This window comes from Lontra canadensis, unplaced genomic scaffold (genome assembly GCF_010015895.1).
Source record: "Lontra canadensis isolate GAN:19392208 unplaced genomic scaffold, GSC_riverotter_1.0 scaffold115, whole genome shotgun sequence".
Taxonomy (NCBI): domain Eukaryota; kingdom Metazoa; phylum Chordata; class Mammalia; order Carnivora; family Mustelidae; genus Lontra; species Lontra canadensis.
In genome coordinates, this window is record NW_022631109.1 from 3,642,664 (window position 1) to 3,668,487 (window position 25,824).

The 25,824-nt window shown below is 39.8% G+C and overlaps 1 protein-coding gene across 2 annotated transcripts in view; it reads left to right on the forward strand.

Annotated features, from left to right (window-relative positions):
* The window catches only part of TTC17 (tetratricopeptide repeat domain 17), a 121,969-nt gene that overhangs the window by 63,562 nt on the left and 32,583 nt on the right, over nt 1-25,824 (forward strand). Inside the window, exons 17-18 of one of the 2 annotated variants that reach the window (XM_032840653.1) lie at nt 13,116-13,286; nt 24,060-24,319. In XM_032840653.1, the coding sequence (XP_032696544.1) occupies nt 13,116-13,286; nt 24,060-24,319 (431 nt within the window). The remainder of the gene's footprint in view (nt 1-13,115; nt 13,287-24,059; nt 24,320-25,824) is intronic. The other variant, XM_032840654.1, reaches the window with a different exon arrangement.

Sequence of the window (25,824 nt, forward strand, 5' to 3'; positions counted from 1 at the left end):
TTACAAGAGATGAAAACAGAGGTGAATGGGAGGAGGATATAACCGTGTTTTTACTGCCTTGCAGACCATTCTAATAATTTGGGCTTTTATTCCAAGAAAAAGATGTATGATTTGGAAGGTTTTGAGCAGATAAGAAAAATGGTCTGATTTACATATTAGCAGGTTTCCTCTAGCAGCTCTATTGAAAATAGATTGTGATACGGTAAGGGCACAAGCAGGAAGACCAATTAGGTTGCTGTTGCAAAAATACAGGTGAAAAATAGTATTGGCTTGAACCAGCCAGGTGAAGGGGGAGAAGGTGAAAAGTCATCATTGTATTTGGGTTGCATATTTGAAAACAGAACCAACAAGACACTACCAGAGGGAATGTTGGAAACGAAGGAAAAAGAGGTAATGGATAACTCCTAAATTTGGGACCTGAGCAGCTGGTGCTATTTGGTAAGATTTATAATCACCATTGGTGCTGTTAAATGAGATAGTAAAGTCTGAGGAAGGAGCAGGTTTAGGGAGACAAACAAGTTTGGCTTTGTAAATGTTAAGATTGATTTGCTTATTAAATGTTTCAGTGCAAGTGTTAGGGAGGCAGTTAGATATATGAGTGTCATGATCATCAGGGAAGAGCCCCAGGCTAGAGATGAAAATTCGTGAGCCATGGGCTTAGGCATGGTGTTTTAAATCATGAGCTTGGATGAAGTTACCTCAGTGGTTAGTATAAAAAGGAAAGTAGGTCAACAGTGAATTACTGGATATTCCAGTCAACATTAGGAGGTTGAGAAGAGAAAGAACACTAAAGGAACAGCCAGCTAGACAGTAGGAACGTCAGGCAAGTATTTTGTCCCAGAAATGAAGAAAATGTTTTTGAGAAGTAGTCTGTTGTATCATTATTGTTGCACCACATGGATGCATCCTAAGAGGTGAGTTGGATGAGGACAGAGAATAAGCCATTGAGTTTAGGAACATGGAGGTCATTGGCAGTCTTCTAAAAGTTTGTATGAAATGGGTTGTGAAGAGGGTTTTTGGAGATGGCTAGCAACTCTTTCAAGGAGTTTTGCTAAAATGAGAAGAAGAAAATGAGATGGAAGTTAGAAAGGAATGAGGGGTTAAGGATAAATTTGGTTTGGGTTTTATTCTAAACATAGAACATTTTGCAGTATGTTTGTATAGGACTGATCCAATAAGGAAGGAGAAATTAAAGAAGGAGATCCAGTAAAGAAGGAGAAATTAAGGATGCAAAAAAAGAGAGAAGCTAATTGTGGAAGCAAAGTTCTTGAATAGATGTGGGGATGGCATCTGAGGCACAAACGTAGGTTAGGGTTTGTCGTGAAATAGGAGTCAGGACAATATATAGGTATACTTGTGGACTTCTGATTGCTTCTCGGTGAAATGAGAGGCCAGTTGTCAGATCAGGGTGAAGAGAGGCAGAGGATGTTGTGGGTAATGTTGAGGCGGGAAAGGCTGAAAACAGTGGACTCAGAATGAGAGTGACCAGAGAAGTTTCAGACTTTGGTATCTGCATAAATGTCAGTGTCATTAATTAAGAGAGAGTATATGGAAAAGAAATAATTTCTGCATTGATGTAAGGCTGGAGAATAAGTTCCGCAATAGACATGTTCTTTTAGAGAAGCCTCTGGCTCCCTCAGAGAGAATGTGAAAGGTGAGAAGAAAAGGGCAAGGGTGGAATCCTAGAAAATACTGCCATTTAAGGAGCAGAGCCAGTGAAGGAGTAGAGGAGTATTGGGAAGTCAAGGGGGAGCTATGTCCTCAAGATCAGAAGAACAGAGGGTTTGATAAGGAAAAAGAAATCAGTACTAGTCTGTTCTGTGTTAGTTCCCCAAGTATGAGACAGATACCACTAGAGGCACACCAGCTTTCAGGTTTATTTAGGTTAACATTTTAAAATAGTTTCAGGGGGTGCCTGGGTGGCTCAGTGGGTTAAAGCCTCTGCCTTCAGCTCAGGTCATGATCTCAGGGTCCTGGGGTCGAGCCCCGCATTGGGCTCTCTGCTCAGCGGGAAGCCTGCTTCCTCCTCTCTCTCTCTCTGCCTCTCTGTCTACTTGTGATTTCTGTCTGTCAAATAAATAAATAAAATCTTTAAAAAAAAATAAAATAGTTTTAGCTCTTTCCACAGTTTGGCGACTATGGCCTTTGCTGCAAAATAGATAAATAAATAAATAAATAACAAAATAGTTTTAGTATTAAAAAATTTTTTTAATAATTTTAGTATTTATGGTTTATTTTGATGGGTACTAGGAAAAATGTATAGCACATCAAACCTCTGATTTATGAATAGTGGTACTGATTTTTCATTTTAACATGATCTAAGATTATACAGTGAATCCATTTAAAGAAAAACATTACATAAACAGTGGTGCCAGTACCTATAGAAAAATCATGGCAGTAGTTGGCAGATGAAGAGTGTGGAACACCCTGGGTTTAACAGTTTAAGAAGTCATTGGTGACTTCATTTTATCAAAAGTATTTTCTGTAAAATGGGGAGATAGCTACACTAAAACAACAAGAATAAAGCTTAGGATAATAGAAGTGTTAAAATGAGCTCTTTTAGAGCTATTGCCATAGTTTCTAAATTATAACTCATGTTTCAGCCTGTCACTCAGTGACTAAAATAACTTTAAAGCAAGTAGATAATGATACCAAGAAATATTCTTTAGAAACATATTAATAGGATACACATAAGGAAGATTTTTAAAATTCACCTGTTAGAAATATTGAAAAAGTAACTATGTTTGAAATAAAACAGAAAATTTGGCCAGGGGACTGAAAAAAGGGGGCATTTATCAGGAGGGCGTTCAGACCTCAGCATGTAATATCACAGAGCACGTGATTTTCTCTGCTCCCAGTGGTCTGTCGGAATTGAATCAGCACTGCCTTGTCTGTGATGCTCCAGGAGGACCGAGACTGAGGGTAGCAACTGAGCCGTCAGTATAGACGTTTCCATAGCACTGCTTGACGTCAGTGGAGGTTGTTACTCGGTTATGGAATACTTTTATTCACTGATCTAAAAATAAATTTATAATATCTCTGAATTGATGAGCTTAACACTTGAGGTGTGCAAATGGTCTCCACCAGTATACTCAACCAGTATTAGGGTTACTATCTTGAGTCCCATATTTTTGGGTACTAAAGTAAGTTTAGAACACAGTTCTGCCTCCTTTCTGCTCTTTGTATAGTTTGAGGATACCCACTGGATGGCATCTTTAATCCTATTTTATGATCACTTACCTACAGATAGGGTTGGGAAGTTCTACTTGGACATCTTTCTTTGAATGTAGACTCCATCGTACATCAGGAGCTCACTGTAATTTCCTACACTCAGATCACTATGGACAAAGTGATTGTACACCTACGAGAAGATAGTAAGGATGAGCAAGATGGGGTCTGTTTAATCTAGCCCTTAGTAATGATTGAACAAGGTACTTTTAATATGGTTTGTGACTGCAGTTGTAGATCAGTCTCCTGATAAGAACTGAAGGCACCTAATTCTGTAAGTTAGGCAAGTTCATTGGTTGCTGTCTCTCTTTTTAAATTTCAGCTTCCATTCATTGTTGGTGATGTTTTTAGAGCTATTTTGCTATCCAATATAGGAAGCATTTGCACGACTCTTCCCCTTCAAAAAGATTATTCTGATTCAGAACTTGTGCACCCACACACGTGCGTATGCACACACACATACAGACACACTGGAAGTCCATTCTGCGTTGGTGGAATGAGCTCTTTTTTTTTTTTTTTTTAAGTGATTTGTGCCTCTGTAAGTTCTTTATGTGCGCTGTGAGCCAGCCATTTGAAGTGAATTCCCAGCTTTGAAATTTTTAACACTATTAGCACTAAGTCTTTAAACCCCTTTACAAATTTAATCATTGAATGATTTCTACTCAGTTTCATGGCCTGATGGAAATAAAGCAGTTAAACCTGATAATCACTACAAAAGAATATTAGTTAGTTTTAAAATACGTATGACTGAGGCTCTCTGGCATATATATGTGTATGTGGAATGCTGGCTTTGATTTTTTTTCCGCCTTTTTTCTTCCAGTGTCGTAATTACTAGTAGTCAGATAGTATTTCATACTAAACTACCATGCTCTTTGACCAAGAAAATTTCAGTAATCTCTTAACTTTTTTTTTTTATATTTTATTTATTTGTCAGAGAGAGAGAGAAGGGGAGGTACAAGCAGTGAGAGCAGCAGGCAGGAGGAGAAGCAGGCTCTCTGCTGAGCAGGGAGCCCGATGCAGGACTTGATCCCAGGACTCCCGGGATCACGACCCGAGCCGAAGGCAGATGCTTAACCGACTGAGCAACCGAGGCATCCCATCTCTTAACTTTTTCTTAGCAAGGTTTATTTGGTTATGATCTTGAAAATGCAGGAGAAATTTAAATTTCGTAGCTTTGGATTTATCTTCTCATTTAATTGCTTTTTATAATATCAAGCCTGTATTTGCCATTTGAAATTTGCCAAACCCAAAGCAATTTAAACCTTTTTAGCTATCAGGCACAGGTTAACAACCCAGTCAGATCGCATATCCAAAGTGATTATTATTTTTTAAAAAATTACAAGCATATCAAATTTCAGGAAAAAGCGCTGGAGGTCCGTGGCAGTTGATAGTGTACCATTTGTTGATCAGATGTTCCTATTCCTGCCACACGTCTAATAACATAGCCAGGTTTCCCTTGGCAGTGTGAAATATAGCTAGGGAAAAACCTAACATGAACAAAAAAATTAAACAATTCCCTACCTCTTTCACTGCCTAAAAAGCATAAATGTTAAAAATTGGAAAAGTGTAAGGTCTTAGAAACCATGTTATTATGTGCAAAGTGGCCACCAAGGTGAATGCCTCCAGGTGACTTGCATTTGGTCACATAAAGCAAAAGGAAAAAGTGTGATAGCACCATTTATTTTTCCGTGCTTTTTACTTGATTTAGTGCATTGGTTATATATATATACTTAGATATGCTCTAATCAAAGTGCTTGTCTTAATCTGATACCCACGAAGTGGTGTCTGCCGTCAGGCAACTAAGGAACTTTGTTTCTTGAAATTCACAAGGCCCTCCTTAAAATATTATGTGGTGGAGGGACTTTAAGTGGCCTTTTAAATAAAACGAAACCAAAAAACCCTTGGTTTAAATATACTCACTACCCATACCAATGAAAAGGACAATTGCTAATGCTCTTGGTTTTCACCTATGAGTCCTATGAGATATTACTAGGTTCAAGTCCTTATCGATTCTAGAATAACTAGGGTCTTGAGTTCTCATTTAAAGACATCCTTATGATTCACTTACCCTGAGGAATAAAAAAAGACCAAGTAGCCTTTGAGATCTTATTAGGCTTGACCTGGCCTAATACCCTTGCAATAGGAAAATGGGCAATCCTGATATGCCCAACAAGTAAGTGCTTCTGATGGTAGGTCCCTTCCCCACTGTGCTCTATCTCTGGCTCCATTTGTATTTTGAGGAAGAGAACCAGAGTTAAGGTCTGTTGATTTTCTGCTAGTTTCCTTTCCTCAACACCAGCAGGTGACCATTCACTTGCAGCAGGAGAAGGAAGAGGCACATGATAAACCCTGAAGGTTGTGGGTAGCTAGGAAATCTAAGCCCCTCCCCCTACCACCTATTTGTAGGCTTATTCTGACTATTAAGAATTGAGTGAAATCGACTCAAGTATGTGTGGTTGCCTCAAATAGATGTGCTGGATTTAAGCTCACTGACCACATAAATACTTTAATATCTTTCTGCTTCTGGCAAAGTCAATGTAAATTGTAACCGTAATATAGGAGGATAATACTGTGGATAGCCTGTTTCCTTTACTACACACATCCCACTTCCCTGGATTCATGTGTTTGCTCATGTTTTCTGCAGCTCCTCCTCCTCACCCTCCATCATGCCCTTCCCCTCTACAAAGATCCTAATCTTACCCATCCTTCAAGGTCCAGCTCTGCCATATGCCTTACCCAAGCCCTTAGTTATAAGTAATCTGTAACTAATCATTCTACCTGATCCTCTCCTAAAGCTCCTGTGTCTTGCCATTATAGTTATTTGTGTATGAGACACAACTCTCCTACAAGGCTTCTTCAGCTCATTGAGAGCAGGGACCAGTCCTTTTTTCGTTTTCATACTCTGGCCCACCATACATTCTGCGCCCCGTCCCCTATTGATTAGCACATAGAATTTACTTAAATGACAAGTAGCTGGTGATATTTCAAGTTTGAACTACTGAGAATACCTAGTAATAAAGAGTAATTAACTTCTGTCCACCCACCATTTACCCAGAATGCTTTACACCAAACCCCCACTCAATATACATATATAGATACAGATCTTCTTTTAAAGTCTGCGGCTCCCACACCATAGGAGGGAGAAGACGAAAGAAATCATACTGTCTCTCTTGTCCACTGGGAGCTGACATGTCCTAGAGCCTGCATTCTCACTCCCTGTATGCACTGTTTTTGATGAAAGTTACAAACCTGTGTCCTTGTTGACCCTCACGGGAAAACTATCATTTATGGGTAGATCAGTAAATCAGAGAAAACCTGTTGGGTTTAGAAACCCAGCACACTTGCTTGAAACAAGTTTGCCTCAGCTGAACTAACCCAGAGATTTAAATACTGTGACTAAGACTACTACTAAGATCACGACGACGACGACTAGCAGCTGTGGCAATTAACTAGCTTTCTTCTTCAGTGTACTCTCTGCATGGGAAAATCTTTCATAGTAAACTTTTGGTGAATGTTTAAATTCCCTTGTTTTAGTGATCGAACCTGATTCTTCCCATTTCTAAAGAAAACATAGCTGCCAAGAGTTCGGATTCCATCACTGGAGTTATTTCCACAGACCACAGGTTATGGTGTCTGTGTCTCAACTGGCTGCCTTTGCCCTCTATGCCACAGTCACTTAAGAGAAGGCCACATGGGAAGACAGGCCAGATTTACACCCAGCTCTCATTTTTCTCCTCTAAAGGGAGGTTGGGAATTTAAGTCTACAGAAAGCAGCGCAGGCTTGAATCCCTAGGCAAAGCAGACTGCCCTCCTATATGTGGCCCAAGTGGTCCCCAGCATAGACTTCAGACCTGTAATGTGTAGTAAAAGGAAAACGCACACACACATACATACACCACACACACACACACACACACACACACACACACACTTGTATTTGAGTTCACAGCCTTTCCTTAGTTTTTCTTTTTTGAACTCGTTTCTGACTCATTCACCTCACCAGGAGGGAATGCCTGTATAATTCCGAGGTTGCTAATCTCAGGTCTTTAATATGGTTTGTTTTCTATCTGGCATTGCACTTTTAAGGTCAGTCAGTACATAACCATTACTTTAAACCTCCTGCAAAGAATTTCCTTTGGCAGTAATTGCTGAAAGAGAACAAGTCTGAGGAGCCAGTACTTCTGTCAAAATGATTTCTCTTGTCTTTCTTAAGTAGAGGGCAGCACAGGGCAAAGGAGGTGAGGCAGCCTCACTATTGTCTCCAGCGTGGTCATCAGCAAGCTAGGTCTCACCCAGACCCAGGGAGCTCCGAGGCCCCTGGTGGTTTCACTAGTGCTGTGTCCCAGGAGTGCTCTCATTTCAGATAAAGAACCTAGACACAGAAGTAAGTTGATTGGCTCAAGTGTGTACAGAAAGGCTGCCGCTAAGACCAGATTTGAATTATACCGTGGAATGCTCTTCTAGGAACCAGGTCTACAGGACCTCTGTCACAACCTCTGGAAGTGGAAATCTTAAAGATACCTATTCCCAGAAAGGTTTCTTTCTACATCAGATAGGCTTATTACTTTGTATGGTACCAAGCCCCACCTAACTCCCACAGTTAACATTTCCTGATAGTATTTTTAAAGTAACTTTGCATAGCATGGTGAGCAACTGAAAGATAGACTTCTGTTCACTTCGTGATTTATTTTACTACCTTTTCTAAAAGATTATCTTACTAGGGAAATACCATGAAGCTTTGAGTTATCTAAAATTATAATAAAACTTTCACGGTATTACCTATATACAGAAAAAAGATTTTATATAGCTGCATAATTTGAGTGGAGTTGAGTAGAAAGATAAGGAGAAAGATAAATACTGTAAAATACTCATGTCTATTAAGGGGACAACCCGGGCATTTTCTACCCAGGTACCTTATGTTTAGTTGAATGTACCAGAATGCCTCCTGTAAGGTAACTTTTCTTATAGGCATAAGAAAGGAGACCTTAGAGTATAATATAATCTGGTTAGAACAGGGATAGTAAGGATATCTTTAGAATATTCCACTGTTCAGAAAGGCCATTTTTCTAACATCTGTTACTTTGCCTTCAGCAACATAAAATTCAAATTCAAATCCTAGTTCCTATTATAAATCAGTTTGTTATTTATGCCTTAGAAAAAAGTCATTATATAATAGGAAGCATAGGAGTATTACATTATTTGTTGCATGGGGGAAAGTATGTTCAAGCAAGAAAAATTTGGAAGAAGACTGGCGCCAACCTTTAATATGTCACAATATAACACACATTGTGGGGTGCAGAGAGGTAAGTGTTGATTTAACTGAACAGCAGATCTGTGGTCTCTTTTCATATTGTAAGGCTATGAATTCAGAGAACATAGAGCAGACTGAGGCAAATTTCTAAATGTGCTAAGTATTTTAGGATTCAGATATGCCAAGCAGTTGAATCTGAATTAGTTGCTGTTTTCTTCTAAAAGCCCAGTAGAAGTGAACTCTGTGCTGCCTTCATCATCTCTTACACACACACCCACGCGCACACATACATTGGCACTGAAATGAGGCAGATCCCCTGATGACTTCTAGAGCCAGTGGCTCATACAGAGATTGAGTTGGGCTATAGCTGGAAGGCCTTGGTGGAAGAGATGACGTTGGGATAATTTATTCCTTTGCACCTTTTCAGAGAGACAACAGTAATAGCTCACCATGTGCTAGGCCATGGTCTCACTTCTTAAATTGAATCTTAGCAACTCTGTGAGGTGGGCATTACCATGAAGCTCCGTTTGCAGATGAAGAAACTGATGCACAAAAAGAGTAAAAGTAACTTGCCCTGCTGTGTGCAGCTCGAAAGTAGTAGAAACAGGATTGGAACTCGTTTAGGCTGGCTCATCTGAGCTCTTAGCCACGATGCTCTAGGCTAACAGAACATGAGCCTTTATTAGTTCTTCTTGACTAGCTCTAGTTATGTGGCTCTTTCAAAGCTGATTCCTCTCAATTTATTTGTGGCATTTCTTTGTTATAACTAATCCTAAAGGATCCTAAAAGTACCCAGCCAGGAATGGCTTGCCAACTTAAAAGATTGAGAAGGTAAGCATGTTTTTTAAAGAGTAAGTGGTTACCCAATTCTAGAAAATAAGTATTCTTCTGGGCCCTCTGTAAACAGAATTATGAGAAGATAGAAGATTTCCTCAGCCTTAGTAATGATAGGTGTTCCTGAGAACTTAGTTTACTCTGAAAACCTGTTTAGCCACACGATAAACTGTGCCTTTTGCCTTAGGAGACTTAATGCTTTGACACGATATATTAAATATTTAGTTGTTTTCCAGAACATCCTTGTAGGATAGGTTACTATTAATAATTCAGTTTATGCAGATGATACTCTAGCCACAGAAAAGGATGTTGATATGTCTAAGATCGCATAGCTATTCCAGAATCAGAAATACCCTACCTGGAGTTTTATGCTTAGTTGGTATTGCTGTGTAGTTGCCTACTTCCAAGAAAAACTGAACTGTCAGGATTTGAATTAGATGCTAAATGCTTTGCAAGCAAGTATATAGCACAGCAGTAAAGCACAGAAAAGTGCTTCCTTTTTCACTTGGGACCTTGTTATCCAAAGCATTTCATTTAAATCATGTAGTTCCTTAGAAAAAAAGAAAGAAAGAAATCCTACCTCACAAGGTTAGTCTAAGACACAAAATCTCATTTCTGCATCAGCAAAAAATAATAGTCATATGCATGGAAGATGACTTGTTACTTTTTAGGTATCTTTCCATTTTTCTTTCGCCAACATTTTCCTGTGTTTCTTTAATGAGGACATCATCTCCACCTCTGCTGGGAAGACAAGTGACAATTTTTCCATATAGGCAACTTTGTTTAGTTCCCCTTTGAGCTAGAGTAGAGCTATACTGCAGCCCAAAGAATAGAAACTTTACTTCTTTCTGAAGTGTTTCAGTTCTCCTTCAGACAACCGGAAGGAGCAATTTTAAAAATAGGCAATTTGGCTTTTTATTATTAGCCTAGATAATTATGTAAATCACAACAGAACACTGAACCAGTCTGTCTTTAACTGTCAGCCTAAGGAAATTAATATTAACAGTTCTAACTTGAAAAAGTGAATCCTTAAAGCATATAGCTTTTACCTGATCATTTTGGTTCTGCCTACTTGGAACAAATACTATAACATAAACTTCTTATTCCTTTTTATTCCCAATTCTCCCTAATCCCCTCTTCTGCCCTCCCTCTCGGAGATGTTGGCCCCAATTTCCTGAGTTGGAGGACAAGACATTCTTAGAATGCACAAGGCTTCCTTCAAGAATGCGTCTGGGTTTGAGGTCATGCAGGACTAATTTTAGCTTCAGGATCTTACGCACATCATATCTTATAAATTACCTATGAGGCATTTTTAAATATTGCAGACATTTAAAAAGATGAAACCAATTAAATTTTCATAATGGGAGGAGAGTGGGAGAGAAAAATCAGAGAGGCAGAGGTTGGAGGAGGAAGTCAATTACAGAAAACACAGAATTTTATGGGTCCCAGTGTTAAAGGTTTGTCCTTTGCTTTTGTAACATTGTTTCTCTCAGCCTGTGTCCAGGTGCAGAATGCTTTAGAGGCAAACTCACCAAAGCTGAAAGCAGAGAACAGTCACTAGGAATAATGTATGTTTGAAAATCATCAACATCATTGTCATCATTATTTTCTATGTGTCTTTAATCATCATGCTTATTTATATCCCAGTTAAGAGTTGTCACTAGGAATTGTGATGTTCTTCATAGTTGATTTTAGTTAGTTGGGTGTGTACAATTGTTTGTTTTCACTACTTTATTTTAATGCTCTTATGCTTAGCTTCCCCATATTTACCTGCACATACTCGATGGTAAAGACAGAAGCAGAAACTGATCCTCTACTTCTGTTCTCTCACAGAGGGATTTGAAGAAAGAATGACTGTCATTGATCATGGCATCTTTCCTGTCAACCTTTGATGGGCGCGCACACACAGCCCACCACACAACCTTCCATCTCTCAAACTGGTTCTCATCGTTTCCCAAACACAAACGAGAACTCCTGCGCCTGTTGCTTTGCTCAACACATAATTCCTTCCTGCGTATGGTGCCACCTTCTCATTTCTTCTAAAGAGGTGGCATTGACTGTTGGAAAGCCAAGAGGCCTTCTAGTAGGATAGAACTGATTGAAATCTCAGATCTACCACTTATTGCTTCACCTTAGGCAAGTTACTTGATTTCACTGAGACTCAGTTTCCTTATCTGTATAATGAAAATCAGTTATTTCACAAGGCATTTTTGAGGGGTAAGTAGAAGAAAAAATACCAAAAGCACTCAGGAGATCCTGCCTCCCTTCCTTGTAATTCCCTGTTTTTAAGTCCTATACTACCTTTTCCTCAAAATTAGGGTTTACCTGCTCAAAGCTTAGTCTCTGAAGCACCTAGTTGGCACAGTGTGCTACCTCATTATTGTTTGTTGTCTTGTATTTACTGTCTTCCCAAGTTGCTTGTGAGCTTCTTAAGAGCTAAAGCCCCTCTGAAACAAAAAAAAAATCCGTTTCTGATGTAACCTTATTAAATATGGTAGCCTCAGATGTGTGAGTGTAGAACTGGAAAATCAAAGTGACTCCTTAAGCGTGCAGTTCCCTTACTGCAAACTCCATAAGTTGGGAAAGGTTTTGAGTCCATTATGTTTTCCTGGCACAATAACAGAAATGACATGAGAAGTGCTTTCCTCAATTATGAAATCTAAAAGGGAATCTTCAAATCCAGAAAGAGACTTCTTGTACTTCCATTGCTGCAGAGAGAGCTTAATTGGCTACATACCTCTCTTTGGGACAATTTTTTATTTAAAATGAACCTGTAGAGCATGTTTGAAGGTTCTGGTAAAGGAGGGAAGTTACTTAGATACTCTTACTGGAAGAATTGTCCGATGAGAGGAGAGATGTGTAGGCTTCCACTGTACATACATCGTTCGTGACAGCGCACATCAAATGGAAGAGGAGTCCTGCTCAGCTGGCAGATCACTGCCACATCAGACACACCAACCTAGTAACACATTACCCCACCCAGAGAATGGCCATCAGGTGGAGCAGGGTAGTGGCTCTTTATCCACATGAACACACAATCCCTAAGAGGGTCAAGGCTCTTCAACTCAATGGCAAAACTGTAGTAAGAGGTCAGGCTCCCTGTGCATAGCAGAAAGTAACAGAAAATGCAACAATTACATTCCAGATGTGACATTTTACACTAAAGTAAATCTTTACATGAGCAGAATTCGTTTTCCAAAAGAATAATGCACATCTTTGTGATGTTGCGGTCTAAAACATGGATTCTCGACCACCACCATCCCTCTTTAAGTCCTTGGTTTTTAATTTATAATCCTTTGCCTTTTGATGTATCTTTCATTTTGAGGCCTCGAGAATGGGTATTGTATTTTGTGATTCGAGAATGGATATTATATTTCTCTGCTATAGTTCATCCATCTCCAGACTTATTCAGGTACTAATTGGTCATTTCTCGCCCTTGAAAGACAAACAGAAGGAAACTTACTTTTTTGTGATGTTTCTGACTTTCAGAGAAATATTTCACAGTCATTCATTGTAAATGCAGTGAGATCTTGGGAATTGATCTTTGTTGTCATAATTTTTCCCCCCAAAACTTGGTTCTTATGCTGGTCTAGCAGATGAAACTTGAACCTCAGTGCAAAATCTTGAGTCACAATAAAGATCTGGCTCGTGGTGCTCCAGCTCACTGATTTTTGTATGTCCTGCGGGAGAAAAACTGACACCATCATCTTTTTGCTCTTCCTGCTGCTTGAAGACCTTGAGCCTTGGGACTACCTAAGAGAGATGTTTCTAATATGCTGTCTCTGTGTCTCTTGTCCTTGAGGTAATTGTCATGAGAAAACCCTGGACAACAGCCATGACAAACAGAAATATTTTGACAACTCACAGTCACTGGATGCTGCCGAAGAAGAGCCCTCTGAGACAGGAACAGAGGAGGAGCCTGTACTCTCTGTTGAGAATTCAGGGAGGGACTCAGATGCCCTTAGACTTGAAAGTAAGTTGATTTGACCTGAGCTGTGCTTCTGGGGTAAAATCAACTCTCAAGCTTTGAGTTTAGGCTTTTCTTTACTCTAAATAGTTTCCTTCTTTTAATAGCCACTCATTATATTTGTAGAATCACAAGGGTGACCCTCAGGTGTGAGGTAGAAGACAGGCTAGCATGTGAAAAAGCTCTTCACACTTCTTTTTTTTTCTCTTTCACCTCCATATCTTATTTTGCTAGGACAAATTTGATTCATTTATATACGAGTCTTTCTTCTTAATATCAGTAGTCTACTCAGCAAGCCATTGAAAAAAAGCAAGATAACTTATATTTACACTAACCTAGTAATATTTAAAGATTTGGAATAATAGGCATACGGACCAGGCCCTCTCCTAAAGGTCCATTCCATGACCACATTTTGAGCTATGCTGTACTGAACAGTTCTTGACATTATCAGTCAATGCATAATTGCTAAAATGAATGACTTTGTAGTACTCATCCTTCTTAACCGCTTTGCTGTGTTTGGATCTATGCACAACTCCCCTGTCCTTGAAACTTTTTTCTTCTCCTTTCAGCTTCTGGGGTATCACTTGCTCTTGGCTCTCTTCCTGTCCTCAGGACAGCTTTTTCCATTTCTTTCACTTATTCTTTACTTTGCCTCTTACTTGTTGGGTTACCCAGGATCTTGACCTTGGTCTTTTTTTCCTTATCCCTTTTGTTTAACACTCTGTGTTTTATCTCTTTGTGTCTCAAATACTTTTGAGTATAACAGTGACTCCAAATCTCTCTTTTCAGCTAGCACATTGTCTACAATACTAGATCTTATTTCCACTTTTCTAGTGGTCTCTATCTCAGTGTGCCATAGGCACTTCAAATCTCACATATCCAAAATTGAACTTGTCCTCATTTTGACTTCATTTTACTTGACCTGCTTCTAATTCCTACGTCCCTGCTGTTTGTTCATGGCATCACAACTCCCCCAGTCACCACTGCAGTATCCAAGGCCTGTTGCATCCGTTCATCTCTTCATCTATTTCCTTCTGCCACCGCCTGAATTCGGACTTTCTTCATTTCTGCTTGGGGAATTATAGTAGCTTCATAATTGAATTCCCAATATCCAGTCCTTTACTTCTGTATGTATGGGGAGAGAGAGAGAGAGAGAGTGTGTGTGTGTGTGTGTTTGCAGGAGAGAGATAATACATGTAATACATACAGAATTTTAAAAGCAGAAGTAACCCCTATTACCAGTATATTTTGTGTCTGAAGAGTTGTTTCTAAAATCAGATCTGAGGGGCACCTGGGTGGCTCAGTGGGTTAAAGCCTCTGCCTTCAGCTCAGGTCATGATCCCAGGATCCTGGGATCGAGCCCCGCATCGGGTTCTCTGCTCAGCAGGGAGCCTGCTTCCCTTCCTCTCTCTCTGCCTGCCTCTATGCCTACTTGTGATCTCTGTCAAATAAATAAATAAATAAATAAATCTAATTAATTAATTAATTAATTAATAATAAAATCAGATCTGATCGGGTAATTTGCCTATATTTAAAATTTTCCATGGCTCTCTGTTACCTGTAGGAAGAATCCAGTATCATAGTATAGGATACGTGGCAGTTTGGCCCTTAGTTTTGTCTCTGAGTGCACCATCTACCAGTACTCTACATAGCAGGATGTATAAACCTTGCACCATTTCCCTCCATGCCATGCTGTTGGAGCCTCCATGTCTGCACAGGCTGGGAATGGCCCCTGCGTACTTTTTGCTTTATGTGGACGACTCTTACCCACCTCCAAGCTTAAATGTCACCTCCTCTGTGAAGGAGTCACAAAGGTCTCCAGGCATTTAGTTGCTCCATACACTGTCTTGTCAGTACAAGACAAGTTGTCAATACAAGTTGCTCTATACACTTTTTGTCAAAGCACATTTCATACAATGTGAACGCTTATATGTCTTATTTCCCATCAGACTGTGAACTTCTTATATATCATGTCCTATATAACTTCATTTCTGTGTACAGTAAGTATTCGTTAAAGTAATGAATTGTGGCATTTGTCTTCCTGTGTGGGTTGGATTAGCATATTTAGCAATTACAAAATCTGTGTTTCCCTAAGTAGTAGTGTATATTAAAAAATGATGTCCAAGAGAAGCAAGCTAGGCCTCAGAGGGGAAGTTTTGACCTTCACCTTTGCAGGTTTAGAAAATTAGTTTCATCAGTTCTGTCAGAAATCATTGGGCTTTAAGAAAACTAATTTCCGGGGCACCTGGGTGGCTCAGTCGTTAAGTGTCTGCCTTCAGCTCAGGTCATGATCCCAGGGTCCTGGGTTCAAGCCCCACATCGGGCTCCCTGCTCAGTGGGAAGCCAGCTTCTCCCTCCCCACTCCACCTGCTTATGTTCCCTCTCTCGCTCTCTGTCAAATAAATAAATAAAATTAAAAAAAAAAAAAAAGAAAACTAATTTCCATTTACCATTTCAAAAGAGATGGATTCTTAAACTGGATAGGCAGTTTATTCATTTACGAGGGAGCTACTCCTCTCTAATGCCTGGCAGCCTCTTGTCTCTACCTGGTATCAGGTACCCACACAACCAAGTGGACATCATGAGGTTGCTTGATAAACTCAGAATCACCACAAATGAAACTTAGTAATGATAAGGGGTGTTTCATTCAGTTTATACAAACTGTTCCTATTCCAATATAATACAGCTCCCTCATGACCAGAATACTTATGACTACCAAATTAGATGTTTTTTTTTTCTTCTGACATTCAGATAAAACCCAATCAGAATCTTGATGTTTGTCTCATTTTCCAAATAATATACCATTGTTTGAGATAGATTATAACCTAGTGACTAAGTTAAGTTTCTTTAGTCCCATGTTTCCCATGGAGTTCCATCCATCCCTGTACTGGAAAGGCAATATGGTTGCCTTGGCTGAGATGGGGTCTTTTCCAGGTCCCTTCAGCATCATGCAGACTGTCTCTTAGGGTGGATTCCTTTACAGATTGCTAATTCAATCCATAGTATAATGATGACTCTGACTGGTTTCTCTCTCAAGTAATAACTTTTCTTTGCCATATGTTGAATTCTGGGAGCACCTTCTTCTTTTCCCTAGATACAAACAAGTCCACAGGGACAACATTCATGATATGTTAGTATGTTCATAGGAGGCTTCCTACGGTATGGTTATCAGAGTGAGAAAAACTCCATTTTTTAAATGTAAATAGTGTGTTATAATAAAAATGTGTTCTAATAAAAGCCAAGTATAGACATTAAAGAATTTTTGAAAATTCTATTTTTGGAGGAAAATTTAAAGAAATACAAATAGTTAAGCCCTTTCCAGTAACCAGTAACTTATGATAATCACTACCTTTCTATGATACTTTACAATTTACAAACATATGTTCACTTCAGTAACATATATATTTTACGAACTTATGAATTATGTGTTAACCATATGAAATAGATACTATTATCAAGCCCATCTTATAGATGAGAAAATTGAGATTCAGAGAAGTTGGGTTCCTTGCCCGAGATCATCAGTAGGTAGCAGAGCTAAAACTCATCCCATGCATTCTGCCCTTTGGCTCCAGGTCTCAGAAATAGAGACTTTGATGGATTAGAACTTTATTTTTTAATTAGTAAGGTTATTTTTAAAGAAAACTAGCATCTGCTGTTACCATTATTTTATAAAAGCAAAGAAAATTTTAATGTCAAAAAGTACAAAGACAATCTCACAATAAAGGTCAAGTCTTTTTCAAAAAATGGACAGTCAGCAACCTTACTCCAAAAATGTGTATCTGGATGTGTGTGTGCATTGTATGTGCATATTATAATTTTATATACATATCCTTTTTATGTTTTTCATTTTGCTAAGGATTAGTACAAATTGTGTCACTAATTAACGTATGAAAACCACTGCTTTAATACCTCATCATCTAGTACAAAAATCCTCCCCAGTAAATCTTAGATGTAGAAGGAAGAACATAGGCTTTGTAGTTAGAGATCTTGCTACCATGTCCTTTCACCAACACCAACTAGTTGTTAAATCTTGGGCAAGTTACTTATTCTTTCTGAGCTTCCCTTACTTCATTAATTTAAAAACAAACAAACAAAATCCCTCAAATGACTAGTATTTAAATGAAACATTTCTTTTAGAGCCGGGTACACAGTTGGAGCTCAGTGTTCACTTCTGCACACATGGGCGTGACTCTACTGCTTCCAGATTTAGAGGCTGCTTGTGAGCCAAAGCCCTCACAAATACATACACACAGTATCTGCTCAATAAACATCTGTTCAGTTAAAGGGAACCTTGGCATTTCCATAAGAGTTAGAGGAAAGATTACCTGTTTGCTTTTCTGGGTTATCTTCTTGAAAGTCCATTTTCTCCTGCTGTACTGACCCAGCTAAAACACCAATGGTGCAAATGAAAATTTGATAATTTGTTTTTGTTTGTTTGTTTTTCCTGAAAAGTCAGTTTCCCTACCTACCTTAGTCTGACTTTACATTTAAGCCTTTTGTGCTTTGCAATTACTGGCTTTAAATGTTATGCCGTTGTTCACTCATGAAATCTTAAGGAAGTCTACTTGACTTCAAAACCAGATCACTGCCTTTTAAAGTAAATGCTAGAACTCAAGACAGAATTGCCAAAGGTCCTATGGGGTGGAGTCTTTGTATGAAACCAAATTTGTCTAATTCCACAGTATATTATTTTTATTTTTTGAGCCAGAAGGAGATATATCTCTGTAGTATCATCCTCAGAGGTAGAATGTGCCTTGCTTGCCTTCAGAAACCGTATTCTAGTACTCAAGCCTATTGGTATTAATCATGTAAGACTTTCTGGAGATGTCTTGAGTCAAATTTTGAAGGAAGGACTTTTTTTTGCTGGTCATCTCTTCAAATGTGTGATCTTTACCTCTTTTTGCTGTCAGTCTGCTTTGTTTTGAAGGTAGAACTCACCTTTCATTTCATTCTCTGCTTCCTAAAACTCTCCTTGATAAAATCTCTCTTCCAAGATTATTAATACCGTTTCTTACCCAATAGAGTCACTTTCTTTTACTCATCTTCCGGTGTCCCACTCCCTCTCAGGAGCATCCTCAATAAGTTATTGTGTGGCTTTGGCTTCTGCTCCAGGCCAGGGAGCTCAGTCTCCCTTGGTAGCTCATTACATTTTCTGACCGTTTAAAAGTCTTCCCTTATATTGAGCTAAAATGTGACTTCTCATCTCCGGTCCTGCCCTCTGAAGCTAACGAAGTCAGTCTTGTCTCTCATTAATATCACATTTGAAGATGACACTTCTCCCACCTACCCTACCCCCCTATGGTTTTGCTTCCTTAGCTAAATGTCCTTGTTTCCTTGAACAACTCCAGTTACGGCTCTTAGTCCCTTCACCAATCTCGAAGTAATCTTTCTAGAATTAAAAAAAAAAAAATCTTTCCGGGCTCCTGGGTAGCTTGGTCAGTTAAGCGTGTCACTCTTGATTTCTGCTCAGGTCATGATCTCGGGGCCCCAATCTCAGGGTTATGAGATTGAGCCCCACATCAGGCTACACACTCAGCCTGGAGTCTGCTTGGAACTCTCTCCGTCTTTCTCTGCCCCTCCCCCCACACTCACACTCTCTCTCGCTCTCACTCTCTGTCAAAAAATAAAATGTTTTAAAAAAGAAGAAAAAAATATTTCTAGCAAGATATGTTTTAAGCCTGATTTTCGTGTGTGTGTACTATGTCAGCTACTCTTCCTTCCATGGGGTCACTTTGGTTTCCTCAGTCCTTCATTTAATGTGGTTTTGGGCACTTTCACCAAGTCATGTTTCTATCAATGTGTTCTGTTTTGAAAATCCCTTAAACTTCGGTGCCCAGACTTAACAGTGAATCCCCAGGTATGTCTGGAACATGGCAAGATGATGCAGGGCTTCTTTTTCTTTTCCTTCCTCCTCCCCTTCTTCTCTTTTCCTTTCTTTCTTTCTTTTTTTTTTTTTCTTTTTGAGGACAACCTATACTTCTCTTGGTCTCTCAACACTTCTCCTAGTTATTGTGATTTTTTTTTAAAGATTTTATTTATTTACTTATTTATTTATTTGAGAGAGACCGTGCGTGCGCAAGCACAAGCAGGGGGAGGGGCAGAGGGAGAAGGAGAAGCAGGCTCCCGGCTGGGCAGGGTCCTTGATCCCAGGACCTTGAAATCATGACCTGAGTTGAAGGTAGACTCTTAACCGACTGAGCCACCCAGGCGCCCCTAGTCCCTGTGATTCTTGACGGACTGCCTGACATGGCTCAAACTCATCTATACGTTTTCCTAGTACCTGAGATAGGATTCATCCAAGTGAAAAAACATGAACTCATCTAAGCCTCACTGTGGGTGCTCACAGTCTCTTCACTTCATAATATTTATTTTCATTTTCCCAGTGTGAAAATGGTACATGTTAAAGAAGATAAAATAATAGAGATACGGATCTTAGTTTATCTATTTTTAGTTTATGTTATACCATTGGTCCCACAAGTAGCAATCCTAATATTTTACTTTTTCTTCTTGCTTCAAGTATAATTTAAAACCTTCTGTGATCCAGACCTCTCCAAATCTGAATTCTGTATTTCCAGAATTAGACAGTGCCTGGAGATATGTTCTTCTATCCATCCTAACCTAGACCGTAAGCTCCATGCGTAGTTCTATTATGAGAGCCCTCAGCACATTTTTGGACACGGGCAACAAATGCTTAAATAAATTAATGAGTAAGTGTCTGAAATCCCAACATGATAAGTCCTATTGCCCTCTCCTAATTCCATAATCCTTGTACATAGCTTTGTTTTCACTTTCACAGATTCTAAAACTTCATATATTCCCTGTTTCACATTAGGCTTTGAAATCTTGAAATTATCTTTGAGCTTACCCTATTTCTTTGTCATTTTATCCATTTAACCACCAAATTTTATTTTTGTCCACTGAAATTTCTTCACGTGCCTTTTTCTCCTCCCTTTTCGGAATTCCCCTTTTGCAATCTTCACCCTAGGTCAGCTTCTCTTTAAAGAACTGTAGAGAGACCGTTGAAATACCTTTCTAACTGGTCTCTGTCCTCCGTCTTCCTTCTCCACCTCTCAGTATGCCAGCTGGTTTACCACTCTGGCCTGCACAGGCCACATTATGGCTCTCGTCTTGTTATTCTTCTGTTTAGCAAACAGGAGGCTCCCTTTACAATGAATCTTGCTCCCGACTTTCCCAGACATCCTCAGTGTCACCCACCTTCCCTAAGTATCTTATTTGCTGATATCATCTGTATGCATTCTTTGTTCTAGTTCAGGTGAAATGAGCAGTGCCTTCACATACTGCCTTCCCTATGTCTACATCAGTGTGTATACATGTGGCTGTGAGGGTATATACTTTCAAGCTCCTCCCTTTCGGCCCTCCCTGGCCCTCCACCTGTCCAAACCCTGCCTCAGGAGTCTGCCTCTGTCTAGGAAGCATGTTGTGACCACACTCAATTATGCTTTTCTCTAGGAAAAAAAGTATCTAAATGTAATTATGCTCTGATTATTTTATGTATATAGTGTAGTGTCTCCAACCTGACTATACAGTCGAACCTTGAACAATACAGGTTTCAACTGCATACATCCACCTATGTGCAGATTTTTTTGATAAATATCATATAGTACTTTATCTTCTCTTATTATGTTCTTAACAATGCATTTTAGCTTCCTTTATTCTAAGAGTGCGGTATATAATACCTATAACATACAAAATACATGTTAATCGACTGTTTATGTTATCGGTAAGGCTTCCAGTCAGCCAGAGGCTATTAGTAAGTTTTTGGAGAAACAAAAGCTCTGTTTATGTTCTCGGTAAGGCTTCCAGTCAGCCAGAGGCTATTAGTAAGTTTTTGGAGAAACAAAAGCTCTATGTGGATTTTCAACTGTGTGGGGGTCAGTGCCCCTAACCCCCATGCTGTTGAACTGTAATTCCTCAGATTCTTTTTGTTCCCACCTATATGGCTCATAGCATGAAATAGGCACATAGTAGGTTCTAAATAAATAAAGATTGGTTTATTGTTTCTAACTCATAGCACATTAATGATCTCCCCATTCCTCACCTTTATTTAGTGTTGTTCTTCAGGAATTGCTTCTACCCCCACCCCTACAGTCTTTGAAAGGACTAGTGGCTGCCAGCAGCAAAAGCCTGCAGCAAGTTCCATAGTCTCTCTTGACTGGAATACCAGTTTCCGTCAATGAAAGGCCCTTTCTCTAAGAACTTTTCAGTAATCATATATATATTTCCATATGGTCTGGGCATAGGGGAGCATTAACCTTTGGAACTGGGCTTGCAGAACTCTTTGCAACTGAACAGCTTTATTTATTTAGAATAGTTGTAGTTACTGAATGGAAATAAGGTTTCCAAACACCACATCCATATGCATGCAGCTCTAACTATACCCTGGGGAATTAGTTACCTGCAGTCTACCTTTGGCCAAAAGCCACTTTTCTTTAAGCCCATACTCTTGGCTGCTGCAAATATATCAAAACCCCTTTCCTGTCTCAGGACTAGGTGCAGGAAATCCCATGGTGCCCATAGGAGAAGGAAGGACAGGAAGCTAAAATAACATGAAAAATACTTAGAACTCTTGGTCACCTGGGTGGCTCAGTAGGTTAAGCCTCTGCCTTCGGCTCAGGTCATGATCTCAGGGTCCTGAGATAGAGCCCCGCATTGGGCTCTCTGCTCGGCGGGGAGCCTGCTTCCCCCTCCCCCTTGGCCTGTCTCTCTGCCTGCTTGTGACCTCTCTCTCTGTGTCAAATATATAAAATCTTTAAAAACAAAAACAAAAAAAAAAAAACTTAGAACTGTGTTGCTACAAGTCAGATGGCAGATAGTTCTTCTAATTAAGTTGCTTTTTGGGGTCCCCCATAGCAACACTGTCCAGGTATTTTCCTTGAGTTAGCTACTGAAAAATTAGTAAGTCATATAGTATGCCAGACATTATGTTAAGGACATGATGCTTGCTTTTAACACGTGACAACCTTAGAGTTTATAAAGTCTTGAATCACCAGCAGGACAAGGCAACGGCTAGAGCAGCAGATCCTCAAGAACCTCACAAACCAAAATATTCCCCAGTTCCATTAACTCATTCTACAGCTGAGCCTCTTATGTGTCACATACAATGTTAGACATTCAGGATATAGTAGTAAACAAGATAGAAATTGAAAATTAGATATACTATTTGCCACATAATTTAGGCAATAACCATCGTTATCTGAATATTCTAAAGAAAATGCCCTTGTAAACCCCTATTTTACTTTATGCTTATCTCAGAACTTCCTTAGTGATAATGATAATAATAAGCAAAAAAAAAAAACCAGCAGACTGGTTCAAAAAACCTAAAAGAAATTTACTTGAAAGGACCACAGTACATTTCAAAGTCACTTGTTATCAAATGAAGGAGCCTTATAGTTATTTCAAGAAAGAATAACAGATTTCTAAAGGTACTCACAGCCTGACAACAGACCTTCCCACTTTCTCGAATAGAAAGTGGGATGGAAGATAGAGATGCCACCAGAGCTGAGAGAGATACTCTGGGTGTGTGGGGATCAAAGCTTTATGTTGCCTTTAGCCTTGGTGGTCAGCCACTTTTCTCACCCCATGCCTCCCCAGAGACTAATACTGTGCATTTCTAAAGTGAGTTCATACTCACTATGGTTTTGGGTCTGGTCAATATGGAAGTGAGATTCCTGACCTTGGCCTTATTAGTACCATGTTTTAAATCACTGAACAAACCAGAATTACCAACTGAAGGTTATTGGGATGACTTAACTAGGATAATGTAGACTGGCATTTTCTGAGCAATCAACCCCGAGCTCTCAGGTTGTCCAGTAGATATATTACAAAAGGAGGTATTCCATTTTATTTGTTTTTGTACTCTATCTACATCTGGAAAGTATTGGAGATGACTTTCATGAACACACACTATAAGATTCAGCCATTAATTCAAAATAGCAAAAGTTAAGTAATAAAGTTTTTTTTTTTTAAAAAAGGAAAGCATTCTATTAAAAAACTCAGACAAATTTTTGCCCTAAATGTTCTAGTCATCTAGGCATAGAAGGGAACGTGTAAGGTTATATAACCTTTAATGTATAACAGTAGAAACACTGCTCAAGAGAAAGAATTTTTCTAGGCCATTGTACTGGGAAACATCCATGGAAGTCTTTACATAAGAAACTTGAGCAACATAACAAATAATGTCTTGATAACCATTTTAGGAAAATATTACACTACTCCATCACTATTTCTTTTACACTGGCCATTAGTGAAAATAAGAGCCTGAATGTAGAATTAGGATAATTATCCATTAAACAAGTCGTTGTTCAGATAAGGCAGTTAGACTGTATGGCCTGGACATGCAGGCATGATATTTCATTTGCTATTTGAATAAAATTTCAAGGATCTCACATATTTAATAAATAACATCATAATAAATTTCACCTTTGCCATCCGTGTCTTATATTTAAAGCAAGTGGGTCTTTTTTTTTTCAGTAATAAGTCTATAAAATAGCCATCCCCCTGCTCACTAGTGATACAGTAATCAGTGCCTGCCTGCCACCTTGCTGCTACTGTTGTCCTTATCCAAGTTTTTGACACAGCTACACAGCAAAGAGGACATTTTATTGTGCATTTTGAGGATGATGAGTGGCATTTTTATGGGTGGTTATCGAATTTGCTCTAAGTAGAGCCAAAGCTGCTCAGACAGCAAGATCGGAGTCATTCAAGTACTGGAGTGAGTACTACAAAATCTTTAATGATATGCGGGCGCTCAAATTTCAGGTACAGTGGTTGAGGAGAGCAATGGTTCCGATGAGATGGAGAGTTCAGATGAAACAAAAATGTCTGAAGAGATACTGGCTTTGGTGGACGAATTTCAACAGGCATGGCCCCTGGAAGGCTTTGGGGGAGCCCTGGAGATGAAAGGGCGGCGTCTGGACTTGCAGGGGATACGAGTGCTGAAGAAGGGTCCCCAGGATGGAGTGGCCAGAAGCTCTTGCTACGGAGACTGCAGAAGTGAAGATGATGAAGCCACAGAATGGGTGAGAGTTTGCCAAGTCCGTTCACACCAAACCACAGCCCAGGTCTTGGTGGGGGTGGGGGCTTCCAAGTTCGCAGAGTGTGACGTCTCTCTTGGGGTTGTGGCACCACTTTACTCCACCTTCCAGTCAGCCCTCGAATGGGCCTTGTACTGAGGAACATTTCCCTTTACTTCGTCTGTATCGCTAGCTCTTCAGGAGGCAGACGAAGGGGGAGGCTGTCCGGCCTGTATGCCTGCAACTGCCCAGCTCAGACATCTTCATTTTCAGTCTCCTCTATACACCCTTCGGGGCGAGGCTATTTGTTCATTTTACTAAACGTTTTTCATTTAGACCTGTAAGAATGAAACAGAACTCTAGAATAGGACTGGTCACTCTTTTGTTTTTAGAAAAAGAGGGCTCAAGTCGGGGGTGGGGTGGGAGGAGGTGGAGAGGGACAGAGGGAGGGAGGGAATCTTAAGCAGGTTCTTTGCTCAGTGTGAAGCCCAGTGCAGAGCTCAATCGCACAACCCTGAGATTCTGTCAGACACTTAACCAGCTGGGCCACCCAGGCGCCTCTAGCGCTGGTCACCTTTTTATTGTTGTTTCAGGGGTACAGGTCTGTGAATCATCAGTCTTACACAACTCACAGCACTCACCGTAGCACGTACCCTTCCCAGTGTTCATAATCCTGCCACCCCATCCCTCCCACCACTTCTCTTCTCCAGCAACCCTCAGTTTCTTTCTGGAGACCAAGAGTCTCTTAAGGTTTGTCTCCCTCCCTGGTTTCATTTTTCCCTCCCTTCCCCTATTATCCTCTGTCTTATTTCTCAAATTCCTCAAATCAGTGAGATCATATGATAATTATCCCTCTCTGGTGGACTTTTTTTTTTTTTTTTTTGACAGAGAGATCACAAGTAGGCAGAGCAGGAGGTGGGGGGTTGCGGAAGCAGGCTCTCTGCTCGGCAGGGAGCCTGATGCGGGACTCGATCCCAGGACCCCGAGATCACGACCTGAGCCGAAGGCAGTGGCTTAACCCACTGAGCCACCCAGGCGCCCCTGATTCCGGGTTTTTTGATGGCTGCATAGTATTCCATTGTGTATATCTATATACCACATCTTCTTTATCCATTCCTCTGTTGATAGACATCTAGGCTCTTTCCGTAGTTTGGTTATGGTGAACATTGCTGCTATAAACATTGGGGTGCACATGCCCCTTCGGATCACTACATTTGTATCTTTAGGGTAAATACCCAGTAGTGTGATTGCTGGGTCGGAGGTTAGTTCTATTTTCAACTTTTTGAGGAAACTCCATTCTGTTTTCTAGAGTGGCTGCACCAGTTTGCATTCCCACCAACAGTGTAGGAGGGTTCCCCCTTCTCCACATCCTCACCAACACCTGTCATTTCCTGACTTGTTAATTTTAGTCATTCTGCTTAGTGTGAGGTGGTATCTCACTGTGGTTTTGATTTGTATTTCCGTGATGCTGAGTGATGTTGAGCACTTTTTCATTTGTCTCTTGGCCATTT